At 42.1% G+C, this 27,795-nt stretch overlaps 1 protein-coding gene across 1 annotated transcript in view; it reads right to left on the reverse strand.

Annotated features, from left to right (window-relative positions):
- Positions 1-27,795, reverse strand: part of CSMD3 (CUB and Sushi multiple domains 3) — a 2,596,150-nt gene that overhangs the window by 235,638 nt on the left and 2,332,717 nt on the right. Inside the window, exons 55-56 of the mRNA XM_086918068.1 lie at positions 21,714-21,887; positions 13,069-13,254 (exon numbers count right to left, since the gene is read on the reverse strand). Coding sequence (XP_086774194.1) covers positions 13,069-13,254; positions 21,714-21,887 — 360 coding nt within the window. The remainder of the gene's footprint in view (positions 1-13,068; positions 13,255-21,713; positions 21,888-27,795) is intronic.

Below are 27,795 nucleotides of genomic sequence, written 5' to 3' on the forward strand. Positions count from 1 at the left end.
ACAAATTCTTTACACATTGCCTTTGGGATAAGCTTGTCTGCTCGTGCCAAGCTAGCAAGGGGGTGAGCAGGGGTTATCCAAAGTGTTTATCCCCATTACCTCTGCCAACCAGAGACCTCCATTTCTATCATATATATATATATATATATATATATATATATATATATATATATATATATATATATATATATATATATATATATATATATATATATATATATATATATATATATATATGTATATGATACACATATTTATATATCACTAGAAGGATATGGGTGATTCCTTGCTCTCTACACTACAGCTCAAATCTGAATGTCGTCATCTTCCCGTTACCGGAAAATGGGATATGTTTTGACCTGAGCTACCAAAACTGGAATTTTCTGTATTTTAATGTCTTTTTTTTTAACTATTATTTGATTACAAAATTATTAAAATAACTTCAAATGATCCTCGTGTACATAGCTAACATTTTAAATATGAGGGTATATCAATTGAAACAAGTTTATCTGCATCAAAATAGTTTGTCCTGCAGGGATTTGCAAGCAAACCTTCTGAAAATCTGGAATCAACAAATTAGTAATTTAGGAGCAGGTAGAAAGATAACAATAATGGCAATGGATTTAGAAAGACAAAATGGAGCAGAATCAAAAGGGGAAGGAGCGACAGATAAAAAAGCGACTGAAACACTGAATAAAGAGAGAACAAACCATGGAGTAGAGAACAAGTCTATAGTATTGAGAAGGAGAGCTGAGGGGAGCAAGATTAAGAAGGAGAAGACAATGTGATAGAGGAGAAAGAGAGAGGAATGGCAAATTAGAAGAGTGAATAAAATGAGCTAAGATGTACAAGAAAGATGACAGGTGAAACAGCATAAAGAAAGAAAATGGAGATAGATGAGAGACAAAAAGAGAACAGATGTGGGACATGATAGAGCATTAAAGATGGGAGAGAATGTAATATAATGAAGAGAGTAAAGAAATGCGACATTAACATGGGAGAGAGGAGAAGGTGGGATGGGAGGGGTGGGGAAGAAGAGAGAAGAGATTAGAGTAGAGGAAGCAGAATTATAATAAATGGAGTGATAAGCAGAGAGTGGAGAGACTGTAGATATGTACTGTGGTTATATGTAATGGAGAACATTTTTTTCAGACTGAGATAAGATAAATAGGAGAGAAAGACAGGAGGGGGAGATAGGAGGGGAGAGAAAATATATCAAAAAGGGAACAGCACCGAAAAAGTGGAAGAAGACAGTGAGATAAATTGATTAGAAAGGGAAGCATAATAAGAGGAGAGGAATGAGAAGTGTAATGATATTTAAAGACAGAGGAGTGAGAGAGGGTGATAGGGGACAGAACAGTATGTGCATCATCTGGACAGAGGAGAGCAATACAGTGTAGCGGGGGGAGAAGGGAGACTGAGTGCAAACAAAATCAGGAAATGAGCATGAAATAGGATACTTTGGAGTAGCAGGAGTAAATGATAGATTATCAAGTAGAAAAATGAGCAAAAATAAATAGAGGAGAGGTACGAGAGTCAGAAGATAGGAAAGAAAAAAGAAATGAGTAGGCAAAAGAGAAGAAAGGAGAGATGTTCATTGTTTGAAATCGGAAACCTAGGCAATGAAAACTGAGGAATTTGGAATAGAAAAATGAGATGGGGAGATGTGACAGAGAATGGACAGACAGAGAAAGACCTATAATTGGGAGAAATAAAAAAGAATAGAAAATTGTAGTGTGAATGTAAATTAGAAGTGGGTATAGAGGAAAATAAGGCCTGGCGAGGTAAAAAGGTATGGATAGACAAAAGGTAAAAGAAAAGTTAAGAAAAGGAAATGGTGAGGTCAGGAGGAGGTGACATACGCCGACCTCACCCTCACCACTATCCCACGCATCCGCTGAACAACCATCGGTGGCAGATCATTATCCCACCTGGCCGCCAAGAAGTGGAACACCCTCTCCGCCCATCTACGGCAGACCGAGGACCTGCTGACCTTCAGGAGACTCCTCAAGACCTGGCTGTCCGACCAGTAGTGTCTCCATCCACCCCCTAGCGCCTTGAGACCCTCACAGGTGAGTAGCACGCTCTGCAAAGGGCTTGATTGATTGATTGAGAATAAGAAAGAAAAAGAGGGGGATAACTGAAGAGATACAAAAGGACCGAAAGTGGATGTGATTGTAAGAAAGGAAAAACAAGATAGAATCAGACTATGAGAGACAACAGACTGAAATAGAGTACATGAAAGTGAGCATGAAGAAAGAGAAGGAGGGGGACACATAGGGTAGTCCTTTCCTGTGTAATTTAAATTCAAAGGAGTATAAGGTTCTACTGAAAAATGCATTGATTAACAGCAGGCCTGTTGCAATGCTGATGAAATTGACGAAAAACTTAAAGATGCACTTCTTTAAAGAACATCTCGTCACAATGCATTAACTGTCCACAAACCTGCTACCTCTTCTATCACTTGTTGATCTCATTCAAGTTTATGCCCATGTACAGAACTCCACTACTTTTTGGATAGTTTCACACTAACGAAATATCACAGAAAGACAGGCATAATGCTATGGTGGATATCACCAATGCAAGTAATGTTTGCTGCTGGTGACACATGTCCTACTAAGTAATGTAAATTGATGGCAGTGTTGATTTGTTTGCTTTTTCTAGATCACATCAACACAGGGATGGTTTTCAATGTGTTTTACACGCTGTGCCAATTGTATAATTAAAGCCTATTGCATCAATGCATGCAAGCTGGATATGACTCTACATACTTTTCTCATATTTTACTTCCCAAACAACTGACAGTGAACATGTGAATTGTAGCCTGAATATAGTGACGATCCACACCAGTGATGGTTTCAAGCTGCTTGAACACCTACGGAAAAAGTACTTTTTGGAACTACCGTTCTCACTTAAAGAAGACCTAGTTCTGGAATGTCCAGCATAGTTTCAGCAGGTCCACCTCCTTGCCAAATTTTCAAGATGTGCAAATTAGATATATTTACATACAATACATCATAATGGAAACAAAATACAGCTATGTTGTTATCCTGATAAAAAGAAACAGATCAGGCCACCTGTACCTATGTTGGAAAAGTGTTGTTTGCTAATGGGTGTTTTGCTTAAACGTTCTTTCTACATTTCAAGGCCCCAAGTGATTAGTTCTGGCTGAGATGAATTGAAGCATTCCTTCTACCACTTTGTTTGTTGCTATACATCCTAACATCAACATGCCAAGGGCTTCCTTCACACTTATTTCCTGAAATTCTTTAACACTGCTGAGCATTTTACAAATCATTATTAAATGTAATTCGAGCCAAATACCTAGTAAATAATATTTTGGTTTAATAATACATTTTTATATACGAATTACAAATAACTGCTAATAATAAATCACCATTATCCAAAGATGGCAGTATCAACACAATCCCTAAATCCTTGAGATGTTGTAAACATCTTGTCAATGGTGGTGCATCAAAAATCAAATCAAATTATCCAAATATTCAGACATACCATTGAAGTAATTCTATGAATGCACTAAAGCTATGAACTAATAAAACTTGTCAGTAACAGGGAATGGTACAAATATTGATGTTTTGCTAAGGAATTATTAACAAAACTTTGGAAGGGTACTGATATTACACTTCAACAAGATAGAATGGAAGAAATTGTGAGCATTTAGACCAGTATTGACAGTTAAAAGACAATCATGTTTGACTTCAAAATGATTATCACACAGCTACTTCATCCAGATACTCATTCTGAGAAAACATATAAATAGAATTCAATGTTAGCCCAGATATTCCTCAAATTGTATTAACTGATCAATACAATTCACACACTCTCTCTTCAAATTATATGATTTACACATTTGTCGAACCACTTTAATAAATAGATTATCTTTAGAATATTTTTCCAATTTAACATTCTTATTCTCATTATCCTTAAGGATAAAATATGAAGTTAGGAAACAATTCCCAAATAAACTGTCTAATAGTTGTCTGAGACATTCAACAAGAAATGTCTTCAACCAGTTTTCTTTCTTTTGATTTGGACTTAAAAATTATGGACTATTCCACGATTCCCTTAGATCAATGTATTTTCTCTCTTAAGATAGGATCAGATCAAATTCTAATGTAAGTTGACCAAAAGACCTGGAGCTTCACATTGCTAATTAACAATTTTCCAAAGAGTTACATTATGTTAAACCAACTTGATTCCTCCAGTTCTTCTGAAAAACTGGAACACATCTGGACACTTACCTGTAATATTACATACCAGTGTCAATGTTCTCTTATTTTTCCACTAATGTAACTCATTCAAAGTACTGGGGCCAATCCAATATTGTAAATGATATAAACTAAAAACCTTGCAATACTTATTCTGTAGAGAATTAGTAGTGGATTATTGTTGCTGTCAATTAACTGGTGAAATGGTCTGTCTTAAAGGTCATTAGAAAAATAAGGTGTAATTGATATTTGTAGAATATTTGGGAAATGTCAGAGGAGGGAAATATTTAATTATGTAGCATAAAGGATTTGAATAGTAACTACTACTGTAGGGAAAGATAACATTGTTAAAACATGAATATTTTTTGACCGAATGTAATGCTGACCTCTTCTTTCATTAAAATATGCATCACAGAAAACAGCCATTCTTTAGTAGACTCAAGATTTAAATAAAATGGAGAATAAAATAATACTTTTGACTCCTTATATTTGAGTTAAAAAGTGAAAATAGTAGCTTTGAGTATTACCTAGGAGTAGTGGTCATCTCAGGCCTACATTTTGCTTCAACTAGTATCCATCCTACTAACCTTCTGGAATTGACAAACCTTTTGGGATGCCAATTATATAAAAAACATTAAGGAGGAATTACCCCATCTGAAAAGTCAGAAAACAATCTGGAGTGGACAGACCTAAAGATGTTTTTTTAATGTTACCTGTGAATCACCATAGCTGATGGATACATACTTGGTACAACAATGTAGCTGACTATGGGAAGGCATGTGTAAACCATGTTAGCTGTGATGAGGAAAGCTTTGGAAACAATTTGAAATTAAACAACTGTGGTCCTATTTTTTTTGTAAAAAGCGATGATTATTCTTTTTCCAAGAACTGAATAGATTCGCCCAACATAAATGTTTGCAGATGAGACGAGATCTTTAACTTATAAAAGGATTATCAGGAGTAATTCAATTTACTACATTATGCTAAAAAGAGACAAAGATGGGGATCAGGGATACTTTGAAGAAGAAAAATCTTTTCAGTTGCTGAAGTTGGCCTTTTTGTTTAGGCACTAAAATGGTTGGAATTTGAAGAAGAGGGCATACTTTTGGTGAGCAATAGTCGCTTTATGATTCTGCTAAAACTTGCATTTCACTTATGGCTAATGGATTCACTTTGTGTTACATCAAGGAGTAGATGGAAGTTATTCCCTATTTTACTTCTGCTTATACTAGAGACCTTATTCATATAATGTAAATGTGGCACAGATTGCAAAGGAGCTGTATTTAATCATGTTGGAATTGAGGTTTTGAACAGACATTTATTTTTTACTTATCAAGATAGCATAGCATGATGATAACTGAGTACAATTTGCCGTTGTCATGATAGAACTGTAGCCTAGCAACAAAGTATCTAGCAGTGGCTGGTAGTGTGAAAGAAAATATCTTTATTTAAAATGTACTTGAACATTAGAAAATGCCCTAAAATATCTAACAGAATGTTAATAGGGTTAGTGAAATTCTTGAAAAATCAGTGTTCTTGAATCAACTTGGAGAGATGTAATTCGTATTTGAACTCTCTGTAAGAAAGAAGGTCTATATCTATGTTTAGATATTATTACTCATTTTCCTCCCTCAATGTTTATGCAACAGTTAATCATTTTTTTTACCTGAAAATTAAAGGTCAGATTCTCAAAGGAGTCAAAAATTTCTTGTGAAAAGGTAATACTTTCTATTCATAGATTTTCTACGAATATAGGTGAGAAATTTAAATGAGCCATGTCTAAAGAAAGGGACGTGGCCACCAATAAAGTGAAAGCGCAGTATGGGGCACTTTTACAAAAAGAAGCATTTGTTTGCCGACTTGACAAACAAATGCTTTATTTTGTAAACGCGCCCCATGCCACGGTATCACTTCAAAGGTGGCTATGCCCCTTTCCTTAGAAAGGCAGTTGAAAAAAAAGTTAACAAATACTAAAAGAACAACAAACTAGCAAAAGAAGGGTTGGAGCAAAGTGCCTGCACCTGTTGTAGTCAAATACTAAAAGAACTATGCAGCCGCGTGGGTGCCGTAAATAAACCAAACACACGGCTTCCACTGCATAAGCATGCAGTAAAATATTTTTTTTTTATTAAAGCAATGGGGGAGAGCGTGTCAGGCAGGAAAAAACCATTTAAGCAAATAGTGCTTGGAGGCTGTAATGAATAGTCTACCAAGTAACAACACATGTAACAGGGGGTGTCCTCATGGGAGGTTACAAAATGAGACAAGGTGGAACTAAGGAGGGACTACTAAGCCAATAGGCTAGAACAATGAAAAGCCACAGTTTCTAAAGGACAATGACACAAGCCAATGTAAAATATGGGCAGGGAGTGGGCAGAGCATCCACATCTGAATACAGTATGCCTCGCAGAGCAGGGCATGTGCTGCCCAAGCTCAGCCTAAAAAGTTTTGTTTTTAATTCTTCTCTAAATTATGAAGCCCTTGTGTGAGAAATTAGGCTGTTGTTTGACTGGGGTGTTAGCCCTGGTCAAGCAACAGCAACAATCCTTGTCAAGGTGAATCACAAACAGTCACTAAATTAATGTGCACTTAACCCTCTGGAAGCTTGGCACAAGCTGCAGGCTGGCTAAACTTAGAGGCAATATGTAAAGTAATTATGCAGCAGACAAATCATAATAAAGTGAAAACACAACACAAGAAGAATCACAATACAATTCTGAAAACAGAGTAAAATATTAGAAAATATTTCAATCAATCGATAACTTTATTTCGGTCACAACGAACCATAAAAGTGCATGTTAAAATACATACATGACAAAAAATAAAAAGATTAGATAACATAAAACAATACAAGGTCAATTCAAATAATATATATATACACATTATTCACAAGATTAAAACTGTGGCTTAGTCCATCCCGTCATAAAAACGTATTAAACATTGAATTGGTTATCAAAAGAGTTCATAACATTTTATACAAATATTCCTACTGTCCAGTTAAATCATTAAGAAATTTCTATGTCTATGCCACATCCCGTTTAAAAAACGCGAAACGGCAAAAATAATGGGGGGGGGGGGTGGGTGTCATACTTTAGGACTCTAAACGCTTGAGCACACTGTCTGAAACCTAGGTTTCTGCAAATTGGTATCACCCACTGTTTCCGTACAGACTAATAAGCCGGGCAGAATTTTTTTTTCAAGATTGTGGTTACGTGCTGGACACTCAGTGTTCTTATTGCTGTCCCATTTGCTAGTAAACGCCATGAGCGGAAGACTACCCATCCTGATTTGTGTATATATAGTTTCCTCGCCAGTGGTGGATAGATCAAATCTAAAAAATCTTCCTTTTTATAATCTTCTTTTACTTGAAGAAACTCAATTATCAATCTTCCAACTGTGGAACTCGCATGGAGAGACAATAGATTATAGTGCCTGAAGTGGCGAACCAAATCAGCCCTAGTTAGCGCTGGGCAAGCTACATCAGGTGTTTCCCAGAGCTCGGGTAGGCCAATCCTAGTGCTAATTGCCTTAATGTGTGTTAGCCACAGGATTTTCTTTGTTCTCAATACATCCCAGATCTCCCAAAATTCATGTTTATAGTAAGCAAGTTCAGGCACTGACCATAATCTACCTCAGTAGGTTATTGGTCGTAGTGCCACTTCCTCCTCAATAGGGAGTAGCCCTAGGTCCATACGGAGGGGTACTAACGGAGTACTCACTGGAAGACCCAGTATATTCCTCATAAATGTATGTTCTACCTTCATGAGGTTAGTAGGCCTTTGGTGTCCCCAGAGTTCCGCCCCATACAAAGAGGCCGCTCTAGCCTGTAGTTTGTAAATTTCAATGACAGGGGCAGCTGGCTTAAACTCAGACACTCTATGCATTTTCTGAATCCCCTTGCTACTTGGGTTAACTTAGGAGCAGCCTTTGCTAACTGGGTATCCCATTCCAGAGGATGGATGTCGTTACTACGCATGCTTTTACAACGCATGCCTTTACCACGCAGGTTTTACAACGCAAGTCGTTACAATGACTTGCGTTGGGGGTGCTGGATAGTGAATAGTTTAATTTACTATTCCAACTCCAGTCCCTGTGGATAGTAGGGAAGGTTTTGGATAGTAAATTAAACTATTCCCTATACTATAACGCCCCCCAGCGCAAGTCATTGTAACGACTTGTGTTGTAAAAGTTGCGTGGTAAAGGTACTGCGTGGTAAAAGTTGCATTGTAAACGCTGTTCCCCATTCCAGATGTTCAGAGAGAGTAATGCCCAAGTACTCAAAGGTCTTTACTCGCTCCAAAGGAGATCCGTCCAGAAGTGGGTTTGGGCGTGTCTGCCTGGGAGGATTAAAAATCATAAATTTAGTTTTAGCTAAATTTATCTCCAGGCCTCTCAATGCGCAGAAATCAGCAAAGCCGACCAGGGTTCGTTGGATGCCCGTTGATGTCTTGGACAACAACAAAGTGTCGTCCGCGAACATCACCGCAGAAACCCGACCTGAGACTAGCCTCGGAGCATCAGTATCCTTTACTCAAAGTAGGTGGTCTCTAAGCCCATTAATATATAGACAAAATAAGGTGGGGGCCAGAACACACCCCTGGCGCACCCCCTGTTTCACCGGGAAGCGAGCTGACAGTTCTCCGTTCTTCCCACACCTAACTTGAGCATAGGTATCAGTATGAAGCCTCAATAACACGTCCAGGAGACAGGGTGGTAAACCAAAATCGAGCAGTACACTCCACAGTTTATCGATAGGGACCAGATCAAACGCAGACATCAGGTCAACGAAGATGAGGTAGAAGCTGCCACCCTCCACACTCACCGTTTTCCAGTACAAGACCTGAAGTCTGAATATCTGGTCCACTCATCCTGAAGCTAGCCTGAAAAGGGCTCAAGATCTTGTTTTCCTCGATCCATCCCTGGACTAGGATAATCTGTCCCATCAGTTTTTGGGTGATATCTATCAGGCTGATAGGCCTTTAATTGGACGGTTTAAGAGGACAACCTTTTTTTGTAGATAGGGACTATCTCTGCACCACGCCAGGTATCCGGCGGGTCCATGCCCTTTAATATGGCATTAAAAAGTACACATAGATATGGTGCCCATATTTTTGGTTCAGGCCGAAACAAGTCCCCTGGGAGCTTATCTAGGCCGGGCACCTTATTAGGTAGTAGTTTGACGATGGCGGCTTCAACCTCACAGGAAGAGATCTCCCAGGCCCCCTCCAATCAATGCTCAAGGAGGAGGCCTGAGATTGGGGTTGAAGAACCGTCATCGCCCGTATATGCATACAGGGCTCCAAAATGAGCTTCCCAAACTGCTGCAGCTATATTGGGTTCAGTCGCCAATCTACCCTCCCTCCCCCCAGAACTAACAATTGCCCAAAAAGATTTTGAGTCCTTACACTTAAGTGCAATTCTAAGATCATCCCATTTATTGGCTACCCAATCTTTCTTTTCCCTTGGGATGACCCGATTGTACCTAAGCCAACATTGCCTAATCCTTTGCTTGTCCTTAGCTTTTACAGCAATTAACAAATCTTTTTTAGATTTCCGGCAATTGGCCTTCTACCAGGGATGGGCCGAGGCAGGTTTTGCCTTTTTACTTCCTTCCGGGTAGAACACATCAAACAGTTTAGAAGTCAACTCTTTGTGTATTTCCAGAGGCCTGTCCTCTAAACCTGAATGCATATCCATTTACCCAACCTCTCCCATTTGTCTTAGATGTGGCAGGCCTGTTGGTAGATATGTGAGAGTTTGTTTGGGGAACCTTGTATGTGTGGCCATTTAACTCTCCGCCTGTTGTTAGTTAGCAAGAGTGGATGATGTAACGAATTGGGCTCTGGTGCGGGGTTAGACAGGCCCAACTCCCTAGTTTAAGTGTCATAACCAGGGCATTGTGGAAGATCTGAAAGTCCAGAACACCATCCCATGTTCTGGGTTCAACCAAAATATAATATATAATGGAATTTTGCCCTTCTCTGTTGAAGGTCGGTAGACCGGGTCTGTCCGATTTTGTCCTCCCATTACATGCCCTCAGAAAGTATTTCACACCAAATCACCAAAATCCAATTAGTAGAACCACAGATTTGCCATTTTAAAGGTTTGACATAAGTATAGTCGATAAAAGCACAAAGCGCTACTCGTTGCTATCTGGTCATACAAGACTGTGTAAAAGTCACAAGTTCAGGCCAACTGCAATGGAGCAGAGGCCAGATACAGGGAACAGGTTAGTCCAGTTGAAAAAGTTAACTTCTAAAGTCCAGTGCGCAGAGTTCTGTTCGTAATGGAGGAGCCCGCAAGGAACAGGAAGAGTGTAGTGGATAATCATATCATTGCTGTAGCATGAAGAGCATATCGGGCATCATCGACAGTCGTCACTGTAGGGCGACAATCCTTTCGGGCATTAAGGATGGTTGTTGCTATAGATTGGAGTAACCAATCATGAGGGTTGTCAATGCTGTAGCGTGAAGTACAGATATTGCGTAGCTTATGGTTGCAGTGGCGTGAGCAGTCGGGTTCCCCAAAGCTTCCCATTGTTCAAGGTCATGAAGAGTCCAAAACTTCAGGATTTCTCCTCTTATTCATGAAGGAGCTTAACAGATGCCAGACCAAGGATCCACGGCCTGTGAGCAGGAATCCACTCCAGCAGAGACCAGATGGCAGAGCCAGCTGAAGGTCCAGTTGAGGTAGGTCAGCTGGACAGTGACAGAGAGGCCTCTGGAGTTTAAGCCATGTCCCAGCGCTCATGACATGTCAATCATCTGACCCTTGGAGTCACTTCAGCCCGGGATGAATGGTGCAGGGCAGGCTTCAAGCAGCAGGGCAGCAGGGTGTCTTTCTTCTCTAGTATCCACAGGCCCAGGAGTGAACCGAAGCATAGATCTCAGAATCTTTATACCTGATGCCCCCTCTGAAGTGGGAGAAGCTTCTAGTGTTTCCCTCTCTATAGGGGTGACAAGAATTTCCTGCTGCCTTTCTCTGGTCCCAGTATGTCTAGGTGCACAATAGGCTAGTGTAAAGTATTTTGTGAGTGTGCTGGGCTAGTGCCTTTGAAGTGCAAGTGTGGTAGGTGACAGCTCCGCCCCTCCCATGAACTCAGGATGGGACATCCTGCCGACACCTAGACCATCTATTGTGATACTGTCTGAGAGGAATACAGAAATGCCAACTGCTAGCTATATCTAATCATGTATCCGAGGACGCAGACTGCAGGTACCAAATTGTTGGGACTAGAAAAGGCCACTTTCCAAAGATGCCATTTTCAGAATTGTGACTTCAAATTTGATTTTACCATTGAAGAGGGTTTTAAATTACAATTCCTCAGATGCCAAACATTACATTCTTACCTGTCCCAACACAAAAGTTGTCAATTATTAAATGTAATAAGGTATGCTAATGTTATCATATGGGAGAGGCAGGCCTAACCGTAGAATAATACGAATGTGTGTGTTTTTTACAACCAGGACATATAAAACTTACAATTATGTCACACATTTTCAATAAAATGCACCCAGACATATGGGCTGTTTAGGGCATTAGGGGTTACTTATATGTGATAAAAATTGAGTTTTAGACCTGTTTATTTTTTCAGGTTGAAATGGCAGTTTAGAACTGCACACACAGGAGCAATGTCTGTCCTGAGACAAGTTTGCAAGGGCTACTTAAGAGGGTGGCACTATTAGTATCCCAGGCCAACTAGTAACATTTAGTTTGCATGTCATGTGTACCTGTAGTACTAGTTTACTAGGGCTGTATAAGTTAATTAAATGTGCTACTTGGGTATAAGCCAATTTTACCATGTTTAAAGGAGAGAGGACAAGCACTTTAGCACTGGTTAGCTGTGGTAAAGTATGTATAATCCTAGAGCCAACAAAAACTAAATCAGCAAAACAGGAGGAGAGAAGGCAAAATATTTGGGGATGACCCTGGAAAGAGGGCCAGATTCAACAATATAGAATTATGCATACAGTAATTGCTTATGCAAAAATGCCTATGCATGCATACAGTTGCGTTCTTCTCCTTCTCCTACTTGGGGAAGAGTGTTTCCCTCTGGCTATCCACAGACTACTTCTGGGTGTGTTCTCTGTCTGTTCCCACCATAGAAACACATTTATTTCAGGTATTGCCTGAGCAATGGGAAATGGACAAGACTGTGACAAACGTTTGTGGGTTTTGCTATACTTTCCGGGACATCCAAATCATAGATCACTCACTCCCACCCCTGCAAAGCAAATGTTCCCAAGCATAATATTTTTCCATGGTGGGGCATCCTATTGCACCATATTGGGATACTATTATGCCTAAGTAACCCAATTTATAAATGCAACTTCACCATTTCTCAATAGCTTGCACACATACATTGAGGTATTTGCACACATGAGCTTAGCTTACACATACAAATAACTATAGTTATTGGACCCAACATGTCTGTGTTGTCTGTCATTATATGTGTTTGAGATGTCAAGAGCATCAATGTGCCATGAGTTAGCAATATATTACAAAGTAATTGAATTTTGGAAAGCCATATAATATAACACAGATTGCCTTCCATTATATATTACTGCCATATTCAAATACTTTGATATCTTGCAATTTTACATTACAATGGTATTCTTTTAACTTTAACACAGTCAAGCACAGAAAAAGCATAAACTGTTTAGGTGATGTGGTCCCTAGTGTTTATCTTAGCTATACTCTTTTGTTAGAACTGGGCAGAAAAACAACTATGGATTGTTCACACTGTTCATTTAATGTACATACATAATAATGATAATCAATCTGAAAAACAAATGTCTGAAACATCATTATTTTTTCAAAACATAAAATATAAACTTACTAATGCATTCTGGTAGTTGTTTGTCCCAGTGACTATTAGGCTGACATACTAACACAGAAGATCCAAATAGGTAATATCCTGGATTGCAGTCATAGAACACCACAGTTCCATAAGTGAAGTTTCCATGTTCTATTTTGCTTTCTCGAATGGAGTTCCCAGGAATCCCTGGATCAGTGCAGTTGACCACTGTGCAAAAAAAAAAGAAAATTAATCCCTTTTTGAAGTTTTTAAAAATAATCTCATGAATACCCTGTCAAAGGCCAGATTATATAACAAGCCAGGTTGTTATTAGTTTTTTTAGATCTGTTCTAATTTGCACAGAGGTGCTACTTTTTTTTTACAGCAACAGATATGGATGTTCATATTTTGCAAACAAGAAAATAGAAAAAATGTATGCTGTAATAAAATAGGAGTAACCAGGGCAAACAGAAAAGCACCAATCAAGTAAGTCGTAAAAATAATCAATACAGTGATAACTGGGGCCTCCACAGAATAGATCAGAACAAATAAGATTTCCATCAGGGAGGTTTATGGATTGCCGCACGTGCCAGATTTGGAGACATGTTCTTTCTGATTTAAAACTTCCACCTTGGCTGAACTGTCATTTCCAACTGCTATTAACAAGGGTGTTGGTGTGTAGTTCCTAAAAATCTATATAGGATCTGCACGTTTAGACAATATAAACCAAGGGACTGGTGTCCAGACTGATTCAGACACCTCCAAAAGATACATTAGCCTTTAGACCAGCTAGCTCACAAAGGGCCAGATGTAGGTAAGTAACATTTACCGAATCTTAATTACCGAAAATTACCGAATTTTACCGATTCGGTAATTAAGATTCGGTAAATGTGAGGGGTTGGTATGTAGGGAATCCAGATGTTCCCTTTTACCGAATCGGTAAAATTCGGTATTTACCGATTCGGTAAATACCGAATCGGTAAAGCCTATTGATTCCTATGGGCTTCAAAGCCCATAGGAATCAATAGGCTTTACCGATTCGGTATTTACCGAATCGGTAAATACCGAATTTCACAAGGGTGCAGGGGGTGTCACTTTGACACCCCCTGGCACCCCCTAAACAGGCGTGGGTGCCATGTGGCACACAGACCTGCTCTAAGGGCAGGTCTGCCTGTCACATGGCATAGGTGTGCATGCACACATGTGCATGCACACCGGAATCGGTATTTTACCATGGATTTGTTTTCCATGGTAAAATACCGATTCTGTAAGCCATGTGCAGGAGGTACATTGCCTACCTACATTGCATTTTCGGTAATTTTACCGAATCGGTAAATATTACCGAATCGGTAATTATTTTACCGATTCGGTACATATTACCGAATCGGTAAATTTACCGATTCGGTAATGATACCGATTCGGTAAAATTACCGAAAATGTGCCCCTACATCTCAATAGCCCTTTACCGATCGGAAACGGCCGAAAATCGGTATTTTCGGCCGATTCCGATCGGTAAAGGGCTACCTACATCTGGCCCTATGCCACTATAAGCCCCCTAACCTTACCCAGGAGTGAATAGTTTCTGGCAACTATTGAACATAACATCAAACTATTGAGATTTCTCTGTCGCCCCAAATGTGCTGTTTGTTGATCCCCTGGTGGGCACTGGGGCACCCATCTATAACCCCAAGGTGGTGGGGTTCTTGGGGCTTGAGAAGTGTCAGGGAGTGGGGGCCACCTATCCCCTCACCCATTTTGTTATATAAATGTACTCAGGGGATGGGGTTCTGGAGCCTAATGAGGCCCAGGGAGGGGGTCATGCTTGGTGGTTGCCCAAAGATGGACAATAGGTCACCCACCTATAATTTGAGAGGCCCGAGAGAATGGCTTCCTCGCGCCACAGTAGGCTAGGGGCTGGGAGGCCCTGCTGCCCCCTCCCTTTTTTAATGGATTTCAGCCCGGGGAATGGGTTCCCTGGGGCCTTTTAAGGCTCAGGAATGGGACCACATGGACCCCCCTCCTTTATGATTGGAATTAACGAAGGGGGATGGGGTCCCCAGGGCCAATTAAGGATCAGGGAAGGTGACAACATGACTCACTTATTTATTTATTTATTTATTTAATAGGTTTCTAAAGCGCGACAGCTACCCAAAAAGGGTTTCCCGGCGCTGAGAGACACTAAGTTCAAGAGCAGATTGTGCAACTCTGAGAGGGAGCAAGAGCCGTTTACTGGTTAAAGAGCCAGGTTTTGATGGCTCTACGGAAGTGGTTGTAGCGCGTTTCTAAGCGTAAGTGCAATGGGAGGGCATTCCAAAGCTTGGGGCCCAGCAAGGAGAAAGACCTACCTCCAATCTTTGCTCTGCGCACTTTCGGCACGCTGAAGAGACATTGAGATGCCGATCTAAGGCAGCAAGCCGGCATATAAGGCTGCACAAGGGATTGTAAGTAACTTGGGGCTTTTCCCCATTTAATTTTGTGCATAAAGCTCAATGTTTTGAATTTGACTCGGTTTTCAACTTTCAACCAGTGAAGTGCCTTGATGTGGCCTGAATTTCTTTCCCTTCTGGGACACTTACACAGTAGTCTAGCTGCGGCATTTTGGACAAGTTGTAGACGTCTCATGGCTGTTTGTGCTGATCCTAAATATAGGATATTGCCGTAATCTAAGCGGGAGGTGATGAGTGCATTAACTACTGTTTTCTGAGTGTCTTCTGGCAGCATCCAGATGATTTTTCTGAGCCACCTCAGGATGGTAAAACAGGTGGCAGATAAATTGTTAACTTGTGGCTCCATGGTTAACTTATTATCTATGATTATGCCCAGGTTACGTACTTGAGGTGACGGGATAGGTAGCGATCCCATTTCATAGGGCCAGTGTCTGGGATTCCAAAGGTTGTGATCAGGACCCAGTATTAGAACCTCAGTTTTGTTGCCATTCAACTTGAGTAAGTTGTCACTTATCCAAGTTGCAATTTTCCTGAGGCCGGTTTGAAGGCAGGAGGGGGCGTCCTGATCACTGTTTGAAAGTGAGAAGACAATCTGTGAGTCGTCCGCATAGGTAAACATTTTTAATCCTGTTTCTTCTGCAATCTGAGCCAGAGGGGTTGCATACAGGTTAAAGAGCAGGGGACTCACAACTGATCCCTCAGGGACACCATAGGGGGATCTATGGATTTTAGAGGTTGAGGTATTGGAAGCAATCTGAAATGTCCTAACTGAAAGGAAGGATGCAAGCCAGTCCAAAGCAGTACCCCTGATGCCCATGGCCGAGAGGGATTTTAACAAAATAGGGTGGGAGATGGTGTCGAATGCTGCGCTGAGATCCAGAAGGATCAGCGCAGCAGACTCCCCTCTGTCGACCAGGAGGCGAAGATTTTCCATCACCCCGAGCAATGTTGTCTCTCTCGAGTAACCAGGACGGAAACCCGATTGCGAAGGGTCTAGTAAGTCGTTTTTCTCCGCATACTTGGCAAGAATGCCGCGGACGTGTGTCTCCAAAATTTTGAAGAAAGCAGGTAGTAAAGATATAGGACGGAAATTGGCCGGGTTTTTAGGGTCAGCTGATGGTTTTTTCAGGAGTGGTGAGACCATTGCATGTTTCCATATAGATGGAACCTTTGCAGAGGAAAGGGATAGGTTCAGGGTCTGGCATATGACAGAAAGGTGCGGAGTATCGAGGAGTTTGAGTACTGAAATAGGAAGGGGGTCGATAGGGGAACCCGATTTCAGTTTCCCTAAGTTGGCTTGAAGGTCCTGCATATTGAGTTCAGGCCAGGATAACAATGGCTCATGAGAGAGGTTTGTCGGGTAGGAGGTGTTATCCTTACTGGGATCAGGGTCCGAGAGCATTTTGGTCTGCGTCTGTTGTTGCAGTACTATATCCTGATAGATAGTCTCTATCTTATTTGTAAAGACCAGGGCCAGTTCTTCACATTGAACATCGTTCAGCGGAAGAGGTTTAGCTGTGGTATTTGCCCCAGCTAAGTCCTTTACTAAGTTGAATAGTATTTTAGATTTGTCTGTAGCCTCTGCAATTGTTTTTGCCACATAGGTAGTCCTAGCCAAGGTACACGCTTTGTGGTAAAGTTTTAGTTCATTCCTATACGTCGTACCAGCTGTGCAGGAGTATTCCTTCCTCCCTAAACGTTCCAAACGTTTGCATTTGGATTGTGTAGCCTTCAGTGATTCGTTGTACCAAGGCGCAGGAGGGTTGTGGGTTTTAAGTTTTTTGTGAGCCAGGGGCAGACAAATATCCAAGGCTCCTGGCAGCCAGTCATTAATCTTAGTAGCTACTGTCTCGATATCATTCGTGTTAAATATATCGCCCACTGGGGCGGAATCTAAAGTGGAAAGGAGTTGGTTTATATCCAGCTTCTTCCAGTTCCTATATTGAGATCGAAATGTCAGGCTAGAGGGCCTACTATCCGTTGGATTGGGTACACTGAAATGGACTAGAAAGTGATCAGACCAGTGTAAAGGTAAAGCAGGAGGGCAGTGTGATATAAAAATGCTGGAAAAAATAGGATCTAAAAGATGGCCTCCTTTGTGAGTTGCTCCCGAGTTCCAAAGCGCCAAGTTCATGGCCGCAAGGTTGTGGATTAAGTTACTGCCTAGCTTGTTAGATGGGGCATCCAGGTGTATGTTTAGGTCGCCTATGATTGACAGACTGTCATAATTGCTCCTAACCGAGGCGATCCAATCCACGACCTGGGTGGCCCAGGCTAGGGCAGGACCAGGTGGTCTATATATCAACAGACCAGTAAAGGTGAATTTGGGGTGCAGTTGGAGTTTGAAAAGGGCTGTCTCAGAGGCAATTAACGAAATTGATTCCAAAGTGCAATGAAATGATTTTTTGAAGATAACAGCTATGCCTCCCCCCGTTCCGCTGATTCGGTCCTTTCTTATAATGGCATAGTTAGATGGTAATGCTTCTGCAATATCAGGACCCGCACTATCGTGTAGCCAAGTCTCAGTGAGGAACAGGGCATCCAGTGTGTCCTCAGACAGGAGGTCGTGGATGTCCCTTTTGTGTTTGCAGAGTGATCAACAGTTCAGACTGCCTAGAGACCACTTCTGTATGGACTGGCAGCTTATGGTAAACCGTTTACAGCGCTGGGGGACCTCTAGATGGAAGTTGCAGGAAGGGCCTGTGCTAGAACTAAGCCGGTCGTTCTGTAAGGGCTTGCACGTATGTTTGACGGGGAGTCTCAGAGAGTGAAGCGTCTCTGATGAATAAGTTCGCCAAGATGAACCAAAATTTCCAGGGGTTTGGGGCCCTGGGCTCGGCCTGGCACAGACGGGCACAGACGGGCTTGCCTTAGGCGCGCCCTTGGCGCGCCCGCTGCGCCTCCAGGGAATGCACATACTTGTAGATGGAAGGGGGCGTGGCCTCCAGCAGTGGGCGTGGTCAGGGGGTTTGACGCGCGAAAGGCAGCGCTGTTGGTTCCTACCCGTAAGCGTTAGATCCGCTGTACGGTGTTGATTCCCGCCTCGTTTCTCGAGGGAAAGTGCTCAGGGGTGAGTGGCAAGTGGTGTTAAAACAGGTACAAAACAAAGTAATAACAGTTTTAAAAAACAATCAAATGCTCCCGGCTTCCGCCTCAGGAACTAAGGTCTCAGAAATGCGACTAGTATTCAGTGCGCTTAAGAAGCCTGTCAGGTGGTGGGCGTGGCCTCCAGCAGTGGGCGTGGCCAGGGGGGTTGGCGCGCGAAAGGCAGCGCTGTTGGTTCCTACCCGTAAGCGTTAGATCCGCTGTACGGTGTTGATTCCCGCCTCGTTTCTCGAGGGAAAGTGCTCAGGGGTGAGTGGCAAGTGGTGTTAAAACAGGTACAAAACAAAGTAATAACAGTTTTAAAAAACGATCAAATGCTCCCGGCTTCCGCCTCAGGAACTAAGGTCTCAGAAATGCGACTAGTATTCAGTGCGCTTAAGAAGCCTGTTGTACGGTGTTGATTCCCGCCTCGTTTCTCGAGGGAAAGTGCTCAGGGGTGAGTGGCAAGTGGTTTTAATATACTCACTCCTTTTAATATATATGTTTTGGCCCAATGGCATTGAGTCAGGCTCAAAGACCAAGCCTACACGGCTCATGCCAAAGGTTGCCCACGGCATGGTGCTGGCAGCCTGTGGGGGAAGTTAGCCACTGGAGCTGTCCAGAGACCAACCTCTCACCACCCACAGCCAAAGGCCATGTGCAGTGTGGGGTTGACTGCCTGCAGGGGGCTGGAATCTGGGTCATAAAAGATGTCACTGAACATGTCATGAGTGATGTAAAGTGTGAGGCCATGAGCAGTTCTTGGTGGGGGCGCAAGTTATAATTAGCTCTGCTATCTATAACTGGTAAGTTTCTGTACCTGTTTGTGCTCAAAAAGTTATGTTGTTACAGACATATTCACCTAACTATAACTTTTTAAATAATAATTTCTAACTATAATGCCACTTTAACCTTTGTTTTTTCCAGTGAATTTCCAGAGTTTTTCTTTACGCAATGTAATATTTTATTACCATACGTAAAGCCAATCTCTGCTGTGCATGGCCTGTGTCAGGTAAGCTAGAGGGTTGGCTCCAAGGCATGCAGCCAACCACCCCATAAAGCAGCCAACGCCACGACATGCAAGTTTTTAGGTCATGCGTGGTATGGGGTTAGCCAGCCAGGCCCTCTGTTCAAACACCCACTTGTAGCCAACCCCATGCTACACACAGTTTTTGTCCGTTCACAGCAGGTGGTTTGTCACCAGGCAAGGCCTGCAGCTAGGCCCTGTGAAGAAATGCCAATCAGGCAGCCAACTCTATGCCGCACATGGCTTTTAGCCTCGGTGCCCACTCGCAGGCAGCCAACACCCTCCAGGCTGCCAACCACATGCAGGCATTTGGCATGCATGGCATAAGGTTGGCCTTCATGCAGCATGGACTGGGGCATTTTTTTTAAAGAGGAAGGAGATGCGCGGACACCTCTTCCGGAGCCTAATTTAGCCCCAGGAACTTCATCCCTGGCCCCAAATTCTAGGAGGGGGCATTCACCCCCCTTTCAGAGCCTTATAAGGCCCCAGGGACCCCATCCCTAGGGCTAAATTAAATAAAAAGTGGAAGGATGCATGGCCTTGCAGTATCAAATGAATTGCTAGGGCTAGCATGTTGTGATTCAGGGACCATAACACTGATCTATAAGAAGCTGCAATGCTGTCACTGGTCAATGCTGTTAGTCATTAAGTGCGCAATGGCACTTCCATGCTTACAGCAGTGTATGATGTCCCATGACCAATCTAGAGTCCCTACCAGGTAATATTTCATTTCTGTATTGCTGCATGCCTGTTTGATGTTTTCAGGATCAGAGTTGAGAACTTATTTGTGATGAGTTTCCTAATGCTTGACCCAGAATTTGGCTGGTGGTTTTTCGGTCTATATTTTGAATAAATTCCCTCCTTTGCTAATGGAGGAGAGTAAAATCCATCAAATTGTAAGCTTTGTTATAGCCAGGAGAATAAACTCCATCAAAAAACTGACCAAATACATGTTGTGCACGGCAAATGTACGATCCTGACACACCCCATTTTGTTGTAAAAGTACATTGTAAGTTTCTAAGAAATTAGTGTGTCTTATTTGTGCCAGGCATTTTCCAGTATGTTAGGGACACTCTTATGTGAAAGAGTGCATATCTTTCCCATGTCTTATTGCAGAGGTAACAATGTAAGATGTGGGAGCAGACAAGTCAGTATTGATGGGTGTATAGTCAACCACCATTTCTAAATGCTTGATCTTCTCAACTGGAAAGCCCCACTGGTAAAGCCAAAGTAGCTCCTGCTCTCATAAGGCCCATTTTCTGCCTAACTCTAATCATAAGGACATATCTGCCAACTCACATGGTGCCACTGTTTGTCACACAATTTTGGCTCTGTTCACAAGGTAACCCGTGAGGATCCAAAATCACATTGTGGCCGGGAAGACGAACCAGAAACCACTGCACAAAGTGGCTTTCAAGCTCATCTCTGGAGGCAGTTAACAGCTGATGTCCATTAAGGAGTTTGAAAACACCACAGGAAATTGGCGATAGCCTGAGCAACCCTTTTTGGTTTTTGAGGGGAAGGGTGCATTGGGGGTTTGTGGAGGGGAGAGTGCCTCTTATGTAGCTCTCGGCATGAGGCAATGCCACCTCTAAATCCCCGCCACTATCTCGCACAGTGGAATGTATTTGTAGGCTGACAGGTCTGTAACAGATTTGATTCTGGTGTCATGAGGAACAATCTGACTGGTTCACAGCGACTCTTCCTTCGGCGCTAATGACGAGCTCAGTTCGTCATGAGGCACAGTGGCGCTGTGCTCATGACCAGCTGAGCTCGTCATAACCGCCGTGGAACGCCCACGTGGGGATAATTCCCCTGCTGTGCTGGGCGTTCCGTCAAACGGGCTTGGACAGCAAAGCGCCACTGTGCTGCATGACGAGCCGAGCTCGTCACTAGCACCGCGGCCCCGCCAGCGTCCCCCCTCCCCCCGCGTTGCGGGGAATTAGCCCTGCGGCGAAGGGGTTAATCACTCTGCTAAACCCGGTCATATAAAGGCTAGTGTGGATGGATGTGATGAAATTACAACTATGAACATTTTATTTGATCTCATCTGTAAACAAGAAAGCAACACATTTTCTTCAATAAACCTTTGATTCAATAGTACAAAGTCGAATTAATGTTACACATACCTTTACATATTGGTGGAGGGTGACTCCACTGTCTGTTTGCCTGGCACTGCGCACGCGTAGGGCCTTGCATGACGTACCCCGTGTTGCAGGCGAAGGAAACAACATCATTGAAGTTGAAACCATTTCCGCTTGTTCTTCCATAAATAGGGCTGCCTGGGTGACCACAGCTAACAGCTGGCACAAAATAAAAGGAAAGAAGGTTGAGAAGTTTCACAATTTCCCATAAACAACATGTAATCAGGCAGTGAACATTTGAAACCTGTTTGTGGATTCCACTTTTGTATGGATTTTTAGTGTTTTCCTAAAAGTGTGGTGGGGATGTTGCAGGAGAGCAGGATAAAGGTTAGAATTCAAATTTGGAATAATCTCTTGTGATGATGGGTTGGCTACACAGACAATTCAAAACGATTTATTATCACAACCATGGCATATCTTTCCTAAGTGAAGCAAGCACAGTGGCTCCAGGCAGAGGGAATGTAGGGGCAGGCCAACTGCCCTGGGGAAGGAGGCCCATTTCACGTGATTGAATTTGGCCCAGAGACATACTTCCCTGGTTATGCCATTGAGAAACACCTCAAGGAAACTTTAAGAGCTGCCTCACTGCCAAATTCTCCCTCCCCAACAATATCTTCTGTTCCAAGAACTGCCACATACAGTGGAAGCTTTAAAATATATCCTATAAAGATGTGGGAAGATTGATGATAGACATATAACATGCCTAATAATCAACACATCAGTAAAGAATTTGTGCCCATATTCCAAAGGTATTTTCAGCCAGAAGCATATGTTTACAACTAACACTACCTCACTTAGACCTGCCAGGAGTTCCAAAAGTAATTCAATCAGACGTTTATGGATTTGTGTTGAGCGTTTTCAATGACGATCATTAGGAATTTGGTGTCATATCCCTTATGAATCTGTGAACGTCTACTAGCATGCACCTTTATGAGAACTCACAAATTCAGACTCTTTCTCGTCCTGGATATGGTCGGAAAGTTACTCTAGCAAAGAGATTGAGTAAACCCTCTTCCTGGATGGGAAGGGTTCTGTGAAGTGTCATGGAACACCCCAAGATCTGATCGGAGTCTATGTACTATATTGTCCGGCGGATAAGACGACTGGGCGTATAAGACGACCCCCTACTTTTCCAGTTAAAATATAAGGTTTGGGCTTTACTCTCTGTATAAGACGACCCCTCTTCCAACGCACATCAAATAAAAATTAAAAAAACATCAGATTTGATTTTAATATGGTAATTGTAATTCAAATGCTTATGACATGCAGGTACTTAGTAGGAAAACTTTCACTTATAAACATAAGGCTGTTTGTCATCAAACATGTAAACATAAAACAGTGCAAGTGGATTCAACTTTCCTAATTCACTCTAAAGCTGAAAGGAAGGATAAGACAATAAACCCATGGGAGCTGCCATGCTGTTTGTTTTCAAAGCTCTCAACCACACTGGAACTGATGATGATAAGAGGAAGATAACAAACAATAGAGAGCGAGCAAGTGCTGGGCAAGTCCCTGGCGAGTCAGCAACGCCCATCATAACTCCAAGCTATTTTTACAGGATTTGCTTGCGTGCCAGTTTCCCTTTAAAAGCCTTAAAAATCCTCCTGTTCGTCATCTGATATCATAAGTAAATCAATAACATCTTGTGATATATTTGTAAGGCAGTCATCGTATGGATCTAATTCCGTATCAGATGGTGTGGTCTCGGCTTCGGCTTCCTCTTCATCTTGCCACAAGTAGTTGTTCTCCATACCATCTAATGAATTTGATATGCCACACTTCTCGAAAGACTTGATTACTGTTTCTGCATCAATATCATTCCAGGCTTTTATGACAAACTTTCACAAAACAACCAAATGTGGAGCATACATGTTTCCTCCTCTTGTGAATGACTTTTTGCCGCTAACCATCCACTCATTCCACTGTTCTCGAATGCGATCTTTAAATGGCTTGTTTAGGCACACATCCAGTGGCTGTACCATTTATGTCAATCCTGCAGGAATAACTGCCGCATCTGTGTTTATTCTTGCCAGCCTTTGCTTGGTGCTGGGAGTTAAATGAGCCTTGGAACATATCCCACACCAGTAGACTACGTTTTTGAATAAGTCCACCTGGTCGCCTGCTCCATACATTATCAAGCCATAGCTTTACCCCTTCTTCATCCATCCAGCCTTTTTCATTCACATGTACAAAACAACCAACAGGAAACTTGAGTTTCGGCATTGTTTTTCTTTTTAAAAATAATCATTGGTCTCAGTTTGGCGCCATCAGCTTTGCATACTAGTAGCACTGTAAAGCAGGACTTCTCATGTCCTGTTGTTTTAATTAAAATAGTTGTTTCACCTTTTGGATGGACAGTTTTATTTCCAGCCATATCAAAATTCATTGGAGTTCCATCCATATTTCCGATACTACTTAACGCGTGGCCATGTTTATTGGGCTGTTGTATTACGTATCGATGGAAACTATGTACTTGGGCATCAAGATCTGCAGGTAATTTTTGTGCAATTTTCGTCTTTTGCCTCAGTACCAGATTATGCCTGTCCAAGAATCTAGTACACCAGGATACAGTGGCCTTAAATCTGTTGCTGTGATCTTGGTTAGATTTGGCCCACTGAAGTGCAAACAAACGTATTTTATTTAGTGTCACTACATAACCGCTTTGGCGATGCTCATTCACCATGTCTGTTACATGTTTTTTGAGTTCAGGCCAATGTGGGGTGCCTCTTTTTGATGCACACTTACCCCTTGGCATACTCTTTAATGCTTTTTCATTTGCTTTCCAGTCCCGAACCATCTTTTCTGTTACTCCATATTGTCTTGCATCAGCACAGTTATTATGTTCCATGGCAAAGTTTACAACTTTAAGTTTGAAACTGGCTTCATATTTCTTTCTTCCTGCTGGTGGAGCCATTCTGGGGTCTTGACTGTTAGCCATTTGTATACTGTACTGTATGTACTGGTGCTGTACTGTATGAACCGGTACAGATACTGGTGCTGTGCTGTACTGTATTCACCACCAAATGTATCTGCTCACCAGATAGACTGCCTTCCCTCAGAACCGCCAATCCCAGTATACAACAACCAGCCAATCACGGCAAGCGATGTACCGGTATTTCCTGTGCACACTGCATACAAGGTCTGCTTGGATTGGGTGGGTCAGCTCTACCTCCCTGTCTGCCCAGCCCTCCCTGTCTCCAAGACGATCCAAGCGGTAGTACGCAATGTGAGTACGCATGAGAGCAGGTAGAGGGGGCGGCTGGCCGGGATGCAGTGCACGGTGGCTCAGCTAGAGGGCGCCTGTCCCTGAAGTTTCAGCTTGCTGTATACCAGTTTATAAGACGACCCCCGACATATAAGATGACCCCCGACTTTTGAGAAGATTTTCATGGGTTAAAAAGTTGTCTTAGACGCCAAAAAATACGGTACATGACTTTTCTAAAAAAAAAAAATATATATATATATATATATGCTGAGGTGTGCTGTCTCCCCGACGAAATAAAATACACTGCTCACCTGCACTTGGGTCTCCTCTCTTCTTCTGCGCTGCGGTATCCAGGATTGGGCTCCAGGCGAGAGTAAGCAGGGATTGTCCCAGCGATTTGACGCGTGAAGGTCGGTCAGGCTAGGCATAAGCGAGGCACACACACAGCGATTGACAGGCAAGGCAGGAATGAGGAAATCACTGGGCTCATGTGGCAGGAGGGTTTCTATAGGAACGAAACCATGCATGGGGGCGGATGATGTAATCAATTAACAGTGAAAATGAAAGTAACTCGTTTATGTCAATCTAAAGAGGACGACGCCCATATTACCATGGGAACTGGGTTTGACTTGAGTGTGAAATGTGAAAAACAAGCTAAAATGTGCATGGAAACAGGAGTTAAACGTGCATGATGTAATGCAATGACTAAGGGGTATAAATACAATCACAGTCTGTCATGATGTTGTGAACAAGGCGGGTGCTTACCGCCGAAACGCGTCAAGCAGCCTAAATGAGAGAATAAACTTATTTGGAATCAACTAATTTTCACGGAGTCAGTGCCTTACTTGGATGAGAAAGTTTGGAGTGTTCCAGATATATATATATATATATATATATATATATATATATATATATATGCAGTGCAAATCCTCGAACCTCCACGCAGGCAGCGCGGCGAAAGAAGAAGGCAGACCCCACGTTTTCAGGCAGGATGTTATATTTATTTAAGACCTTTCAAATGACGCGTTTCGAGTACGATGTACTCTTGTTCACACACCGTTGAACCAGTCAACCTGTTAATTTATATGCTTTTTTTCCCTGACCCTTCCTAAGGGCCACACCTCCTGTCATGCATCACATGACTTTGAGAACAAACATAGAAATGGGTGCAACTTTCCAAACGGAAGAACAGACGACTGATTCTTGGTGTAATCACTTGATCACAACATTGCAAGAAAAAATTATGTATGTATGTAATGTAATAAACAATATATACCACAGTTCATGCTATTATAAAATATACTAAAAGTCATCATGTGTTTAAAAAATGTACATTGCGACATTTATAAACATAGTTCATTTCCTATCATTAATAATATTGCACATATCTCATGAATGGCCCCAATGAATATCATAACTGCTTGAATGCAGAATACCCGAACCACGGGCTATTAAAGTGACTGGTGCTTGATATTCCCTGCTTGAATGCAACTATCCAACAAAGGATATAAAGTGCCTAATGCAGATTTGTGCAAATTGCAAACCAGACTGATAATGAACATTAAGACCAAAATTCACTAGAACATGTGATGTAAACATATAAGTGGCAACTAAACTGTGTAATACCCACGAGCTAATGTCTATAATATTTATTTAAAAATTCATAATTCATGAATTTACACATGTCATAAATATCAAGACCTATGTACAAATATTTACAAAAAATTATAACTGTATATCTACAAATGGTTTAACATAACCACCACTAAATTAGTGCTCATATGTGTATGTGCCAATGTGAGTGGAAAAAACAAATTGGTTGGGAGAAAAATGTAATACTATGTACAGTCCCCAAAAACAACAAAAGAAAAAAGTTGCAACTTTCATAAAACACACGTATTTTCAACATGTACCGGATATATAAATATATATATAAATATTAGTTATAGGATTAACCCATGCGCCTCAGATACTCATCCAGCACTCTCCGGTAGGGTAAAAAGTCCTCTAAATTTATTTATAAAGAATGACACAATACATCGACGCGTTTCGGGAGTCGAACTCCCTTGTTCACGAGCTATCTATCTCAGTGGAGGAAAAAACCCTGTGCTCCCACTGAGAGACAATAGTGCCCCACCAGGGGAGTTGGTGAACTACAGTGGGAATCCTGCTGCCTATCATAACTGTGGACCAACATTTACCACAACAGACAGGACATGCTGATGGAAATGTGGGTCAGGCTGTCTGGTCGTTCTGGGCTTGTATGCAGTTCTGGTGAACGTTCCCATTTTCGATCATGAGAAGAGTAGCCATACGCAAGATGATAGCCCTCCCAAGACTGTTGTATTTTTTTCTCTGCACTGCCAGTAAGGATTACACGGGCTTTATTCCAAGATCCAGACACACTGACAACAACATTTTTATGGGGTTCAGGCTGGAGGAGGGTAGCCCCCTTAAAACTGCAGCACCCTTCGACTGACAGGGGCCTGGTAGTACCAGAGTTTGAATCCTATTATCTGACTGCACAGCTCCAAGGGTGCAGTGGCTGCCACGTAGATAGTCCACAGACAGGGTGGCAGGACTCTTTACCCCAATGCTGACGAGATTGATGAGAAAATTGCTAGGGGTGGGTAGCACATCAGAAGAGGACAAACAAGAATTCAGAGTTGTGCGTCAATGCTGCATTTGTAGTTTGCAGACAACAAGGACGCAAAACTCGTATTCCCCAGAACTAACCATGACTATGTTGAAAACATTACCACATGGTGGCAGATGGGAGGGTATGGCTGAATGGTTGACTGCAGGAGGACAAATGCAGGCGATTTGTTCAGTGCAGGTGAGCTTTTACCGTTTGGAGACTTC

Source organism: Lissotriton vulgaris, chromosome 4_1 (assembly GCF_964263255.1).
Source record: "Lissotriton vulgaris chromosome 4_1, aLisVul1.2, whole genome shotgun sequence".
NCBI classification, from domain to species: domain Eukaryota; kingdom Metazoa; phylum Chordata; class Amphibia; order Caudata; family Salamandridae; genus Lissotriton; species Lissotriton vulgaris.